The 17,239-nt window shown below is 43.4% G+C and overlaps 1 protein-coding gene across 1 annotated transcript in view; it reads left to right on the forward strand.

The window, feature by feature from the left end:
* Positions 1-499: 499 nt before the first annotated feature.
* The window catches only part of LOC122634733 (chorion peroxidase), a 60,117-nt gene continuing 43,377 nt past the window's right edge, over positions 500-17,239 (forward strand). Inside the window, exon 1 of the mRNA XM_043823963.1 lies at positions 500-895. Coding sequence (XP_043679898.1) covers positions 777-895 — 119 coding nt within the window. The 5' untranslated portion in view covers positions 500-776. The remainder of the gene's footprint in view (positions 896-17,239) is intronic.

The following is a 17,239-nucleotide window of genomic DNA, read 5'->3' on the forward strand; positions in this document are numbered from 1 at the left end:
TCACTCCGCCGACCAATTCCAAAGGTAGATTGGAATTCGTTTGTACGATAAATCCAATCCGTGGAGTCACATAAACGTCGGCCGCGGTGTAACGCGCGTGATCGATGAGTCCGGCCGATAGCGGATGTGACATAAATCGAGTCTACTTTATTTAAACGCCACACGCAAATATAAAGCCGGCGAACGCCTCTTTTCTCTCTTTCTCTCTTACTACACTACTAACCACCACGAGGAGATTTAGCTTTAGCGCCACGTTCGCGAGCGAGCGAGCGAGCGAACGAGCGAGCGAGCGAGCCAACGAGCTAGCGCGCGCGCGCGTCCGTTCCCTGTCCACGCTCTAAATGATCGGGGAACCGTCTTTACCGACCGAGTCAAGCACGAAATCAGCGTGAAGTGTCTCCTATTGGTTGAACAGGGGGTGGGGTGGGGTGGGAGAGGGGGATAGTTGTATTACGACGCGAGCGAGCGAGCGAGCGAGCGAGTGCTCGCGCACGCTCGCGCGCGCTCGGTCACAGTTCGAGCGGGAGAGAATGCAGCGCCTCCCCGAAGCTAATAAACTAGGCTGTCTCATAACTCAGAACGTTGCAATGTTGAGGCGTAGGTGTTTCACAACTCTCATTCTATTTTTCTTTTACTTATCATAGACAGAATTTAAGTACCTCCGTGATATGAGTATCAGGACAATACGCGTGTACTCTTATTTCCATTACGTTTGACCTCTCGAGTCTGCTCTGTCAAAGCTAATCCAAGCTTCAGCACGTCGAGATATATGGAGGATGGGGGATGAGGAAGGGAAAAGAGGGATGTATAACAAGAAAATGTTCTATCGAAGCTTCAAAACCCGGACGAAGATAGAGAAAGTAGAGATGGGGAAGGCGAGAGATGCAGAAAGTGAGTGAGTGAGCAAGAAGGATAGATATATAGATAGATAGATAGATAGATAGATAGATGGATAGATAGATAGATAGACAGATAGATAGATAGATAGATGGATAGACAGATAGATAGATAGATGGAGAGAGTAAGAGAGAGAGAGAGAGAGAGAGAGAGAGAGAGAGAAAACGGATCAATACCATGCGATACACGCCGAAGTAATTTCATTGTCCACTGTTAGCGGAGGTTCACGTGTCGCGTGGCACGGCATGGCGTGGCGTGCGCTCCTCTCCCTTCTCCCACCCCCTCTTCCCTACCCCTCAACACCCTTGTTTCTCCATATCTCTCTCTCTCTCTCTCTTTCTCTCTCCTCTCTCTCTCTCTCTCGCTCTCTCTTTCTCTCTCTTTCTGCGCCTCCACAAGGGAAAATAGAACCCTTATGGCACGAGTGATAGCCGTACCTCTCTACTCGGGGTATTGATCACCCTCCGCAATCAATGTTAACACTAGTGTTTGCAGATGGCGAAATCGATTATCTAGATAACGTTTAGATAACTGCGCGACGTAGTCTTGGCTCTACGTATCAGCACTGTGTGTAGTGTCGTTTCTAAGCCAAGGTACTTGTTGTCGTTGATGGAACACTGCGGGTGATCGAAATACCGGAAGTTATTACATTAGAATGTACAGTCGACTCAATACCGCCTTTCCTTAAACTTTCATCCTAAGTATAGCGAGACAATGCGTCATAGTGAAAGGATAAAGAACGATTCGATTCGGGGGGACGCCTGACAAGTGGATCCACGCGGGGAGAAAAATATAAGGTAGTGAGCCGCGAAATACGAGCTCCCACTTTGTTTCCTTGAGAACGTTTAGCTCGGTTAGGCTCTCTCACGAAGGAGAACTCCAACTCTCACAGACGGTATCTTTCACTCTCCTCGGACATCTAGAGCGTTTACTTTCTCTCTCTCTTATCGCGACCGTCTTTTCGTTATTTCCTTCTATCGATTAGTAATTACGTTTTACAAGTTTCCAACTACTTAATAGTTACATGCGTTACGAAATCATCCTGTTTGGATAAACTAATTTCACTAGATCAAACCGATAAAAAGGATTCTTCCCTTTCTTAAGACTATTTGCGAAAGCAAACGAGCAAACCGAAAGAAGTTAGAAACACTTGGACTCGCTTTCCCCTTTCGCATCATGGAAGGTTCGAGGACCAGAGCGTGTTGTATTGCGTATCGCGAAGCTTCGTTGACCACCAGCGACGTGATGGTAGCCGTGGCGAGGCTACCAACCAAGAAAAGGCAACACAACGCAACGAAACGAAGAAGAAGGCAGGAAGATCAGTGTTCTCACGTGCATGCGAGCGAGCAATGTATGTATGCATGCAAGCGAGCAATGTATGCATGCATGCATGCATGTATGTATGTATTTAAGTAGGTACGCATGTATGCATGTACGTACGTACGCATGTATGTATGTATGTATGTATGTATGTATGTATGTATGTATGCATGCATGTACGCGAGTAGCACTTATGCGATCGCTTATGCGCCCGTCTGCCTACAAATCGCGCGTTTCTGCATCGCACACTGATTTCTAAGCGGCTTCTACGATGAGGACTGCCCCCGCTCGAGGCCTCCAAGACGACAACGACAGCGGCGAGTCACGGAGAAAGAATCCCTATGGATTGCCTTAGACGTGTATCACTGATGTCTGACTCACGATCGTGTCGACGCCACTGTCGTCGTCATCGATGCTGTTGTTGTTGTTGTTGTTATCGTTATCGTTGTTGTTGCTACCGTTGCTAGTAGGGATGAATTTCTAGGAGAAACATAATACTACTCATTATCTATGCGTAGCTAGGTACGCATGTAAATTCCTAACACGAAAATAGCATCGTATCTAAGATCGTTTCTTGTTACAATATGAGTTTTTCCCATCAGAGCTATCAATAGTAAAATGTTTTTTTGGGATTTCAAACGTTATCCTTAAAAATATTCGTGGAACAAGAACGAGCCAGTTATTTCCATAAGCCAGAGGAGTGTTCTTTCTTCGTTGGATTCTCTCCGATCGTTTTATATCTCTCACTTTCTTTCGTTTCCCCTTGGCACCAGAGAAGGAGCAAGGAGGGAGCGAGGAGAGCACACAGTGGAATTCGAGTCCGCGGATCTCAGAGACGCTCTCTTCTTCTCCTCCATCGACTCTGGCACGTTCCCCACCTCGACTATGCGCCGTAGGATACTCACGGAGGCGCCCAGATAGAAATAATACATTATTTAAATACTGTGGCGACTACGTTGCGTGACCTTCTCATCGACGTCGCGCCTGATCCCCTCTCCTTTAACCTCTTCCCCTCTCGTTGGATTCCCCTTTTTCTCCCCACCGTTGCCACCTCCGCGATCCACCCCTACGCAAGCCTTCCCTTGCGCGCGCGCGCACCACTCCTTTACCCTTCTCTCTCTCTCTCTCTCTCTCTCTCTCTTTTTCTTCTCACTCTTCCTCTCTCACACTCGTCTCTCGCTGCTCTACCTAGCCTCCTCCTTAGGAACCTAACATAGTTTGATCGTGCACAATGCACACAGGGTGGCTCGCAAGGACGAGAAATTAAAGAAGCTTCCTTAAAGCCGTTACCTGCGTTAGCCCGTACCTAAACGTTCGATTGCGCACTTCTGCCTTAGGCCAAACGAGGGCCAAATTTTTATTGCTCTCACGCACACACGTCGAGTATAGAGACACGTAAACTCACCGAATGGTTCGATGAGAATACTGGGGCTAAGGAGAGAGAAAGAGAGAAAGGATGCTTGGGATTTCCTTTGTCCAAGAAACCGTTTTTCTCAACCGAAAGGACAGCCGCGATCGCCCTACCAGCCCAGCTCCTTGTAACCTCCGAGTAAAAAGCTTTTACACGGAACGCGAGACACGAGGCGTCCTCAGGATCCCCTGAGATTTCTTCCTCTTCTTCTTCTTCTCCTTCTTTTTCTTCTTCTTCTTCTTCTTTTTCTTTTTCTTTTTCTTATTCTTTTCTTTTACCGATTCGACGAGTTCGTTCGCGCTTGAGCACGTACTCTTGACCTCGTCGAAAGGTGATCGAGGAGTATGCCCGTGTAATGCGTAAATGGATATGTAATTAAATAAATAAGACGAGAGTTCTCTTAAATACGAAGGACGTGTCTTCGAGATGTAGAAAACTGCGTGTATACGGAACGAAAGAAACGATTTATTCCGGTATATCGTGATATGACTTTTTCGAAAATGCCCGCGCTCGCTCGCGCGATTTATATAGATGGAGACCAGTAATAATCTCTCGTGCTTGACAGGAACGCTTGGATGTTATTAACCAATTACTTTTTTTAGCATCGTTGCAAGGTAGACCATTGCAAACAGTCAACGTCTCAACGACCACTTTTTGTACGATTCAAGCGCGAAGATCATAACAGGGCAGACAGTTCTCTTTCTTCTTCCGGTATTTCAACTAGCATTTTCCCGCCACGGGAAATAAGCGTAACGTCACGCTTTCCGCGTCTCTCCCTAGGTAGCAGCACCTTCAACGCGCACGGATTTTCGAACGCTCGAGAGAATTTTATTCTTGTTTTTCTTTCTTTTTTCTTTTCTTTTCTTTCTTTTTTTTTTTTTTTGTTATTACCGAGCAAGAGAATTGAAATTATACTTTGATCGAAGGATAACTTCTTTTTAATAACGATCCTCTCTCGAGTTGTTCTCGACTATGCATGTAAAATCATTTTGGAATTCATATTCGCAAATTATTGAGATCGTCATGGTGCAATAAGCGCCATGATAGCTTTTTGAGGTAATTACGAGTTAACGTAGAATTTTGACGTATCTCGGATCGAGTGATCTCCGAGGTGAAGAAAAGGACCACCCGGTAGGCGGAACGGCGTCGATCAATCCGGGACACCCGCTAGAGAGATCACGAGCGTACGAGTCGAGCTGCTCGTAGTACTCTCTCAGTACTCGTGTTGCTGCGCCTCTCCTCATGCCCCTTCGATCACCAAGTCTCTATCTCTCTTTTGCTTGGCTCGGGCATCCTTGCCCCTACCTTCCTGCTCTTCCTCCCTACGTGGAAGAGTTCGTGTTCGACAGTGAGAGAGAGAAAGAGACAGAGAGATAGAGAGAAACGAGAGAAACAGAAAGAAAGAAAGAAAGAAAGAAAGAAAGAAAGAAAGAAAGAAAGAAAGAAAGAAAGAAAGAAAGGAAGAAAGAAAGAAAGAAAGAGATGACTATATGGAGGCGCTGCCGATGCAGCTTCCTTCCCCCTTCGCATGAAGCGCCACCATGATCAAGGCCCGAACTGGCTTCGTCCCCGCGCGTCAGCGACGTTGCCAAGTGTCCTCGACCATCTGTAACGCTCCTTCTCCTTCTCCTCCACCTCCTCTACCACCACCACCACCACCACCACCACCCCTTCCACCTCCTTCTCCATCACCTCCTCCTCTACCTCCTTCGACAATATATCCACCACCACCTCTTCTTAACCGCCCTTTATTGCTTTAATATTCGATACCGTCTTGTGATCGCGATGTATTACGCGCGTAGGTGTAAGCTCGTCTTCTTCGCGCCCTCCCTCGATTTTTTTCTCTCTTTTTTTGTCTCTCTTTTTCTCTCTCTCTCTCTCTCTCTATTTACCGATCTGCTCCTATTCCTCTTTATATTTATTTTCCCCATTCTCGTTTTGCTCTAGTGAAAATTTAAATACACGCCATTTTCATGATCCGGCCAATAAGCTGCGCGCTTTCTTTTCGCGGGCCCGACACGTTTTAAACTTTTACGCGGGCTTTCCCTTCCTTTTCACATTCTCTTTCTCTCTCTCTCTCTCTCTCTCTCTCTCTCTCTCTCTCTTTTTATTTGGAACGAACGTGCGTCAACTTGGACAGAATACTACTCTCAAGAATTTTCTTAAACAAAGTAAGAATGAAAAAGAATTGATTTGAACGTATATACGTCTCCATGTCCTTTCCTCGTTTTTCTTTCTTTTCCTTTCTTCCTTTCTTTCATTGTCGTCGAAGATAGACTACTCTCTTAACGTAGAAATAGATAGGTACTTAGACTTTGTGGTGCATGCATACATACATACATACATATATGGGATAGGTGCACAGTCATGGGTTAACTATGTATAGCCGGAGTAATAGAGTTTGCCGAGTAGACATGCGCCCTTCTTGGACCAAGGTGCCGGCCTTGCCCCATATTTCTTCGAAATGGCCGCGCAGAGAGTGGAGTGACGTTCGATATCTTGAACGTAGACGACGACGTCGGTGTCGAAGGAGCCTAGACGACAACAAGGGCCGCCGACGACGCCGACGATACGACGCTGCTCTCTGTTCTTTTGACGATACTCTGACAATAGGGAGGTGAAGGGAGATGCATCCGAGACGCACTAGCGTATACGCGAGACTTCGATTAGAAAGTTATATTCGTAATAAATCTTTTTGCGGATTCCATACGCATTTGTTAATAAAAAAAAAAATATACACATATATATATATATATATATATATATATCTAATATCAATAATGAAGCATGTCCGTATTAAATAAATTTAACGGACTACCGATCGTTTTTACTAGATACACATATATTTATTAGAATTCACGTATTCGTGAGAAATAATGATCGCTTCGGTATGACGTAAGTGTAGCATTGATTTGTGTATTATTTCAGAGAGCGATGATGCTCGGTGCGTGAAGTACTATTGATTCGCCCTGCAGCCAGAATAGGCAGGCATCCATATTCGATTTTCAAGCGTGCCCAACTACATTGTCATTTAGTGACGCGTACGAACGAACCTATCGTTCGAGAAACCTGCGGTTTATCGTCAATTTTACATTCTAATCTCTTTCGGTATCATCGTTTCGTTTGTTTTCAACGTATAAACGACGATTTAAGGAAACGTTATTCGTTATTACGTAGATAAACGAATTATTGATCGTGTTGAGGAAAGAGAATTGAAAAGAAAAAGAGAAAAAGAAGAAAAAGAATTTCTTCGTTATCGAGAGTGGTTCATAGCCATCGCTAGAGGGGTGGATCACTCGGTAGGTAGTAGTAGCAACGAGTAGTGACTGTGGGCGACTACGAATAGCCGAGGAGAGAGCGTTGACCAGATGTGCGGATAGTCCGGAGAGCGTGCCACGAACGAACGGATAAAGTGGTAGAGTAGAGTTGGATAGTATTCGGTCGCCCGTCCATTATGCCATGCTATAAGCCTCCCAAGCGTCTTTCTTCTTCTTTATTGTTTGGCGCGTAGAGGAAGGCACGCGCGCACGCTCTCGCGCGCGTCCGAGTTGCCGGTAAAAACACACAGCTGTCGACGTTACGAGTGAGAACAAGCAAAGAAACAAAGCTAAGACAAGAAACTTATAAAAGAATAATCCAGTCTAACTAAAGAATGCATACACTTTCTTCTCTCTCTCTCTCTCTCTCTCTCTCTCTCTCTCTCTCTCTCTCTCTCTCTCTTTCTCAGGAATAACAAAGATCTATTTGTTGGTAAATGAGACTTCGCACGTTTATAAATTTATGATAAATAGGACATACGACAAATAACGATTTAGCTTTCACCCATTCTCGTTCGTTCATCCTCTTTTCTATTATCTTTTCTATCCGCATTTATTGTCGTTTACTTCTAATGAGTTTCGCGACTTCAAATACACGCACTTTCTTCGCGCTTCCGCAAAGATGTCGCGAGTAAACGAATCAACAATGGCGATTCCATTTTCTCCGACTACGTCGGTAAAGTAGTTATTGCAATAATGACGTAACAATCATAAATATATATTATCGTTTCTCTTATCAATGTTGTTTGTAAGCGTCAAAGTAGAAACAGAACGTCATAATTTATTCCGTACGAAAGAAGTCTTCGAACGGACTTTTGGAGGCTTAAAACGGTCTAAAGAGGATTAGAAACGTTAAAAGATTTGTTATCGGCATTGCGAATAACTGAAAAGACATTTCGTCAGCCTTATGGTCGAAAGTTCGTCAATGTTATTGTTTGTCACCGTGCTAGTACGAACAAGAGATGCAGGTAGGAAAATGTCTAAAGACTTGAAGAAGGATCTTCGTTTCTCTCTCTCTCTCTCTCTCTCTCTCTGTTTCTCTTTTCTTCCGTTTCTTCCCCTTTTTTCTCGCGTTGTGCAAGGAAGCCCTGCTAATTTGGGAATCCGAGTGTTAAAGCCGGATAATTTAGGGTACCCTTCGAACAGGGATACAAGTCCTCTCTGAAAATACACTCCACCCACTGTTGGAAATGTCTTCCTATTTAAGGGTGCCTTGTGGTGAAAACAGGAATACATTTCCAAGCAACGAGAGTGAGCCTTGCCGAAGAGATGTTACTTCTTCTCTTCCCCTTTTTCCAGCGGTCAGGCTATTTAAGGGATTTTTCAAAGAGAGCGTAAAGATGACTGAACGATGCCTTTCGAGGAAGTTAAGAACGGAAGATCGCGTTTAGAATTTTCTATGTTTCCGAGGAATCCTTAACCATAATCCTTGTGTACATATTTAGTTGTTTTCGATACAGAGATCTCTAATGATGAATTTTTTCTCTCTTTTCTTCTTTAAGAGTGTTAAATGAAGAAGAGTATTTTCGGTTACAACGTATAAATTCTATAATGTAGAGACGCGCGCGCACGGACACACGCATATAACACTTCAGTAAAATACGTCGCTTGCGCGCGCGCGTTTACGAGGAAAAAGAAAAAAGCAATTCCGGCCGTCACCTTCCGTTAAGACGTTCGCGTCCCAGAATAACAGAAGGCTGGGTATAAACACCGTAAAACTTGAGGAAAAAAGCTTCGGCACGCTCGGCTATCCGAAAGGAGAGCGCGCTTGAAAAGAGAAGAAATGGCGGATTGGGAAACGACGATGACGATGACGACGACGACAATGACAACGACAACGACAACGACGACAACGACGACAACGACGACGACGACGACGACGACGATGATGACGATGATTCGCGAATCTTTGAAAGGTGGAGATTTAGATGTGTTGGAGTTAGATGTGTACTTAGAGACGAATAAGGAAGAAAAAGAATAGGGATAAGAGTAGAAACGGATAAAGAGGTTCCTCGTCATGGATATATCATAGCCCAGTCATTGCCGCAACAAGTAGGAAATATACTTTCAGGCCTAACGGGATAATGTCGCCATAGTGACCTGGCTAGTTCATTATTTTTCTTACTGTAGACTGACTATAATATGCCGAGTCGACTCGACTAAACTTGGTTTGGTTTCCTCTTTGTTATATATGCCACGGTTGACAATTTCGTTGATATATCAAATTTAAGAATACTGACATTCGTATAAGTCTTGCAAATTCCAATATACATACACACACACATACACACATATATATTTATAATATGAAGATCCTAGCGAGTAGATAGGTGCTCGAAGGTCCAACAATCCTTCGATCGACGATACCAGCCTAGCAGCTTGAGGCATAAGACGCACCTGTATTTACGGCCATCCTGAAATGGAGCCTCGCGACATGGATTAATAGGCAGAAAGAGCAATCGGCTCAATGGCCATGCTGGAAGCATGATCGTATTTGCGTTATTATTAGATATACGCCATAAAGCTTTACCCTCTCCTCCACCTACTCCTCCTCTTCCTCCTCCTCCTCATCCTCCTCCTCCTCCTCCTCATCATCATCATCATCGGCCCTCATTGCTCGCTTTTTCTCTTTTCCTACTCTTTTCAATCCCGAGACTCGTTTATAGCGCAAGGCCACACGTTCCTCGTGAAGGAACCCTTCCTTCTCCTCCTTCTCCTCCTTACGTATTTGAACCTTTCAACGCAGCACTTCCTCTTCTCTCTGTCTTCTCTACGTATTAAACCATCTTAAATAGCATTCCTGATTCATTATATAGGCCTACCATAAACTATATCGAAAATTAAAATTTGTTGCTATCTTTGACAGCTCTAAAGCATCATCCTCCACTTCCTTTCATTTTATCTTACTTTAGTTCCTTTTTTGACACTGCAGGCGCCTCAGCGTTATACTAATTTTAGCAATAAACACGTGTTCCTCGTTAACACCGAATAATCGGCATATATGCTCGCTCACGAATTTCTCAAAACAAGAAATAATAACGATATCCTAAAGTCCGTATCAATCTTTTGGTCGAAAAATCACAACGTTACCAGAGTTGCGAGAGTGTACTGCAAAAGTCTGTCAACGAATTCTCCTCCATGCAAATAAATAAAAGCATGCAAGTGAGAGAAAAAAAATGAAGGAAAAAGAGAAAAAAAAAGGAAAGCACGAGCGCCCGATGGAAAATAAATTTCGCTATCGGTCTTTCGAAAAACAAAAAAAAAAGGAATAATAAAAAAAAAAGAAAAAAGTAAAAAAAAAAAGAAATGTAAAAAAAAAAAAAAAAGATAATACGTCGCCGGCAGCTAGTTCACGTCCCCGGTTTTCCGATTTATCGATCGTAATTGTTTCACGTGCAGGTCCGATGGACAGCCGAAAATAATATTGACCCTTCTACGCAGGCGCCAATATGACACTGCACGGACAATGCACGCGCTATGAGGTAGACGAAAAAATATATATACGCATGTGTGTGCGTCCTTGCATATATACAGGGTGAACTGGCATTATTTCACATTGGTATTACTTATTCGAAAATTAGGACCATTGTCCGACGTAACAAATTAAAGTTGCATTACCTATTTTACATTTATACGTACATCTTTTATTTTTTTTTTTTTTTTGTATTAACTTATTAACTTTAACTTTATTTTCATCGTTTTTGTTCTTCTTGGCCATCCACGTACATAGCCATGCCAAATATTCTCACGATGATAACTACGGATATACTGAATAAGTATACGAAGGACACGTGTTTTCAGATGTGTTTTCGATGAAAACACACAAACCTGCGCATATAGACGGACATACATCTCTACACAGCCACACACACGCACGTATACACACATGCATAAATACTTCACACTTCCCGTCGTCGTTAGCATCGCTTCAACGAGGAACGATCGTTAAATTCACACATCGCTTCTTATTCGACAACTTCGTTAATGAGCATTCTTTTAGCTAGTCGATGAAAAGCCACCGATTGTATCGTTAGACCAAAAATCCTTGGGAACACGAACTTCGGTAAATAAGATCGTTGATCGATTAAAATGACGAGGAGTTACTAAAACCGGAAGTGACGTAAGTTCGGATAGAAAAGGAAGAATATGGGGAGGTGATCGCGAGCGTCCGTGTACTCTCTCAACAAATAAAAGCATTATGCGGTCGAGCTCGTTCGTTCGTCGAGATTCGACAGTGTCATGACATAAATGTAATCGAATTAAATCGAGGGACCAAACAGAGAACGTGCCCACGTGAGACGAGACGGAAGGAAGTATAGTTTATCAAGGATCGACTTCCTCGAGTCGGGCCGATCGGTCCACCGGCAAGTTAATTCGACGATGAACACCTTCGTCGATGACCGTGACGCGTTCAAATTAATACGGCCCGATGAATAATTCATCACGATCTCCGTTGCTTATCGATCGGCGATAATGAAAAACATACTGCCGGTGGGGGCCACGTTTCGAACGGCTCGCGCCAATCACGATTTGCAGTGCTGTAAAAACTGACCACGATGCCATGGATCAAACAACCAGGCCAATAATCCCAATGACGTTCGCATAGATTGATTAAAAGTGGGACGATGTTCGGTGTACGTTTTTGAATAATCAAAATGCTTATACTATATATATATATATAATATCCATGTATATGATATCCATGTAATAATGTAATTAATAAAAGACGCAACGCTTACTAACAATCGATGCGATCGATATTTTTAATGAACAGCATCGTCATTGGTTCTCCCAACGGCGATAAATGAAGAATCATCGAGCGATATTCACCGTTTCAACGTATTTGCGAGCATACTCGCTAGCTAGGAAAGGGCGAATACTCTACTCCTGTAATAACGCGAGTGTAGAATAATTACATAATTTCATTACCCTCGTTATTAGATCAGTAGTCAACGAAATGTGTTGTTTCGGAATTGTTGGTTAAAATTTCGACGTTAAAATCCAACATTAATACCTTTATTCGTTAGATTAATCTAAGGTTAATTATTAAATCGGGACGATGAAAGATAGGTACGTTAAAGGACGAGGGTATTACCTCGAGGCTAGATCTACAATAATTTACGAAAAGACGAAACTTCATCGACTACCAGTCTCTCTTTTCCAGATCAGAAACTAACGTTCATCTCATTAACGACCTTCGGTAAACCGGATCCCTGGCTTACCGGCCATAAAAAGTATAGACGTAAAGTCGTCGAGGGCGACCGGTGATACGATGGAAGGCGATTGAGTGGAAGAAAAAAGTGAAAGAAAGGAGGAAAGGAAGAAGGAGCGAAAGAAATATAAAAAGCCAGACTAGCAGAGAAAATAGAAAGACAGGGAGGTGGTGAAAAGAAAGAAGATTGGGAATTCTTGAGTCACGTACGAACGGATTCCTCCGATGCACCGGTTCAGAGTTCCGCCACACTGATTATCACTGCGGCGGAGAATGGCGTTAAAGATGTGCGCGAGCGTGTACTTACGTTCACACTGACCCGTCCATCTCTTTTTCTCTTTTCCTTTCGTACAGAAAAAGACTGGGTGTGTGCGAGAAAACATACAGTACATAGGATATACATACATAAGCGGTTTGGTAACACGGTTGGTGCAAAGCCCGGAACAGCCTGTTGGCCAACAACGGCTGTAAGCGGCTGTAACGGTGTGCGCTTGCGCCTTCGAGTTCGTGACACTTTAAATATATATGTATACGTATTTATGTATGTATGTATATGATCGTAGCAAGAGAGAAAGAGGGAGAGAGAGAGAGAGAGAGAGGAAGGGTAAGATACTTTAAGTGAAAAGGGGTAAAAGGAATAGAAATGACGAACCTCTCGCAAAACTCCCAATCGTAGTTGGACATCGTCGGAACGATTGATCTGATCGAAAAATCAAAGAAATAATTTTTCTTATTTGGATCTGAGACTGTTACTTCGAAGTAAAACGAGTGTACGATCGTGAAAAGTGTCCTCGTACGTTGAATTAAAGTGTGAAAGGGGTCGCTAATAGACACGTGTAGCCTGTCCATGTTGAGAACACGTTCACACGGGTATTTCACGTGCGATTATCCTTGTATACGGGTCTGATCGAGGACACGCGCGACCTCTCTCGTTGCCGATCAACCTCCATTATATATAACTCTTGTCACGGAGTTAGTATTTGCTTGGTAGAACAACAGCAATAATAATATTAATCATTCCTTAAAGAAATCCGAATTATCGTATTTGTTTTATCGATTCTCGATCGAACTCAGACTCGACCGATTTTCGGTTGCAACGATTTACTATCGATAATGGATATTATTATAGATACGATTTTATTGGGAGCGATCAAATGTGATAAATATATCAGGTAAAGCTTGCTGCATACACGGAGATAAATGTTAAAGATCGCCGAATAATCATTCTTTTCGTAAAAATAAGTTTGCGGATGAAGGATTCATCGAAAGGCATTTCTTGCTTTCTTATAGGATGGAAAAGCGACGGTTTAACATTCACGAAAGATCATATGCAAAATTAGCGTGAGTAAAGAGCCGTGCCGAGTAGCCGTCAACAGACGAGATGATGGATCGCCTCTAGAAAGTAAGCAGCACGTGCGTATCACGCAATCGTATCGCGGAGTCTACGAAAGTCCGACTAAGTCTATAGTTCCATGTGTACACATACGTAGAGCAGCAGACATGTGCACTTACCATTCGCCGTTTCACTTTAAGCAGCGAAACGTGAGACGTTCTATCGAGTTGCACGTATGCAGTACTAGATACATCTATGCACGCCATTTAAATGACATAGATTTCGTTTGATGCGGCTTATACATTAACAGTACCGATTATACCGTAGTCCCGAATCTTCTTGACGATATCACTTGGCTATCGTTCCTTTGAGAGAGTTCTATCAAGATACGTAAAGGTACATATTGCATACATGTTACATAATATATGTATGTATGTGTATATATATATATATATATATACTGATCAAGAACATTTATAATATACATTAAAGACATACATGTATATGTATATGTACGTCGTCTATGGTTTTATGTATCTTATATACGGACTCGCTCATGTCCATAAATATATACGTAGATATGTATATAGAAAACAGACAGGAACGCGAGTGGAACATCAGGGTGAGTACCTTTGTCCTCCTCTAGCGTGTCGGTGGAGGAACGGGGTGTAGGAACCCTATTGATCTCCTCACAGAGGCTCGAGCCAGTAGCAGAGAGTTCGAAGAGAAAGAGAGAGAGAGAGAGAGAGAGACCGAGTGAGTGAGCGAGGGTGAGTGGGAGGCAGGCATAGGATGGAGCAAGCGCGTAAAAGAGAGAGAGAGAGAGAGAGAGAAATATATCGACGCGAGTGAGAGGCAAGAGCATCGACGGAGCTCAGCTGCGCTGCGCCACGAGAGGGTGGCCGCGTTGTCATGCGCTGACTTGACACGTCATTAATGTATTACAGGATAATGCCAACAAACCGATATCCACCCGCTAATACGACCACCTCCAACTCTTCTTCCTCCTCGTCCTTCTCATTCTCATCCTCGATATCTACATGCATTTACGCAGCTGTTATTCCACTGAATTCCACTGGTCATCGAACGTTCTAAATCATTCGGGTTTGCATTCAACATGTCCGATTTGAATCATTGCGAAAAGATCGAAACGCATATTGGTATATATCTGTAATATATAGTACATTCTTCACGTGTCACGAACATGCAGATATACACAATGATACATAGTATACTATTTTATGTATGATCAAACGATTTGTACGTGCGGGGGAGCATGCGATATACCTATATCTCTCCACGAGTGTTTTCTCTTTCGAGTGTATCAGCCTAGAGTTTATTCACGTCAATCAACTAACGCATTAAACTATCCAAGAACGGTTTGTTACATGACCCCTTATGCATTTATATTCGATTTCGTTATATCGAAAGATCATAAAAATCTTCTAGAGGCTCATCCGATCGATAAGAGATCGGACGATTAATCTTTCAGGAGGTGACCGGTGTATGTCGGCGAGAGGAGAACGAGTCGGCGATTCGACTTTCGATCAAGCCGAGGCTGCGGTGGGATCCGTGGTTTTGTGGAGCAGTCTGTGCAACAACCGGTGCAACCGCGAGCACACTTTCTTCTCGCTCCTGTACGCGGGAGCCGCACGTGTGTACACGTGGGTTTGGCGGTTTTAACAGCCGCACGCGCTCTCACAAAATTTCACCGACTCTCTCGACATTATTCTCTTTGCTTATCTTTACGCGCGTGCGTCTATGTATCAACGTATGTCTAATCAATTACGAAAAAGGGATTCCTCTGATTTTCCCACTAAACAAACCCATCAAACATTTTTATACATTTTTCTCCTTAAATATACAGATATCTACATACATATATACATACGTACATATATATATATATATGTATGTATGTATGTATGAATATATATATATACACATACATAAGAAATGGAACCATGCAAAGTAAGAAAAAATTGTTAAGTGTAACGATGCGGGTGCAGGAGTGGATCCAACCGATTCGAGTGTCTCGACAGTGGCCACCTGTTCTTGGTCGCGCGCGACGGATAGAAATAAAGTGAAAGAAGCGCGAAAATGTGGCGCGTGTGTCTGTTCCCATCTCTTTCTTTCTCCCTTCACACACGCGTCTGGGTTGCTTTCGGGCGTGGAGAACGGGTAAGGTGGTCATAATAGTTCCCGGCACCTGTCTCAGAGTTCGGCCATCTGAGATCGAGACTGATGCAGCCGCCGAAAAGAGAAAGAGAGAAAGAGAAAGAGAGAAAGGACAAAGAATGATAAGAAAGAGAAAAAGAGAGAAGATCGAAGTAGGGAGCTGCCGACAGACAAGGACGAGGAAGGTGAGACCAGTGCGTTGAGAAGAGAGTCCGCGAACATAGAAGGAATGGTGGGGATAGTAAAAAGAGAAAGAGTGATAGAGGGTGAGGTGGGGATGAGCTTTGTAGAGTAGTCGCGTTGGTGCGAAAGAGCCTGCGCGTGCCACCGTTACGCTGGCACCTGCCACAAAACTTGGCTCTACCTTTTGGCGCACACAGAGAGAAAGAGAGAGAGAGAGAGAGAAAGAGAGAGAGAGAAAGAGAGAGGGAGAGATAGAAGGGGAGAGAAAGAGAGAGAGATACTCTCACATTCTCATCCTCCCACTACCTCTTCCAACCCCACCAACATCAACCCGACAGCGAACATCTTGCCTTAAATCGTCGAAGGAACGCGAGCACGTTTTCGACTTCTCCTTGGAAGTTCAAATATGAACATCTTTTATATCTGATATAATAAAGTAATGATCTATGGTCAATATATATTCGGATCGATGATAAATCTCGACTATTTCAAAGTTATGTAAAAAAAAAAAAAAAAAAAAAAAGAAAGAAAGAAAGAAAAATAAAGAAGGAAGAAAGAAGAAAAGAAGAAAGAATAACAATGTATTTGTTTCGATATTCGTATTGAAATTCAATGGAAAATTAAAAGGCAATATTTGCATCGGCAACGGTCAACTGTAAAACTAGAAGAGCAAAGAAGAAATCAGTAGCGCAAACTGAAGGATTAATGTCGTTAAACAAAGATGATCCGACGGATACCGACGGAGCCAAAATTTGGAAATTGTCGTAGAAAACATAATACACACACACATACACATGTATGTATAATATGTATGTATAGATTTGATAAAGGAAAAAAAAAAATAATAGAAAAAGTTAGGCTTCGTTGTGTAGCTAGAGAAGTAACAGCAGCGAGAGGAAATTTCAATTAATTTTATGGAGGCCGCGATGTAAATTGCGTAGGGGTCAACGGCGTGTCGGCAGGGAGCAGAGTAGGATAGCAAGGGTGTCACCGCTAGCGCCGTTACTACGTTGGGCTTTGATGGTACTGTGGTAGTGGTGTAGGGATCTTGGTGGTGGAATCGGTGGTGGCGAGTCAGGGGGTTGCTCGGAGGTGTAGGCACGGTCCACGGCCCCGGTGGGCATAGGGCGCGGGCGGAGGGTCGTCGGTTGGATGGGTATTGATCAGCCAGGCGGCCAACAAGACGCCTTTGCAGGATACCTACTATACCCACTGCCACCCTACATAAACTACTACCACCCCATCCCCTTTACTTTGCCGCTCACCATCTCCTTTTCTCACTCCGAAGATCGAGAGGGGTTGAAGTGAAGAGAATCAGGGGGGAAGATGAGAGAGAAAGAAACAGAGAAACAGAGAAAGGGGGAGAGAGAGAGAGAGAGAGAGAGAGA

This window comes from Vespula pensylvanica, chromosome 15 (genome assembly GCF_014466175.1).
Source record: "Vespula pensylvanica isolate Volc-1 chromosome 15, ASM1446617v1, whole genome shotgun sequence".
Classification (NCBI taxonomy): domain Eukaryota; kingdom Metazoa; phylum Arthropoda; class Insecta; order Hymenoptera; family Vespidae; genus Vespula; species Vespula pensylvanica.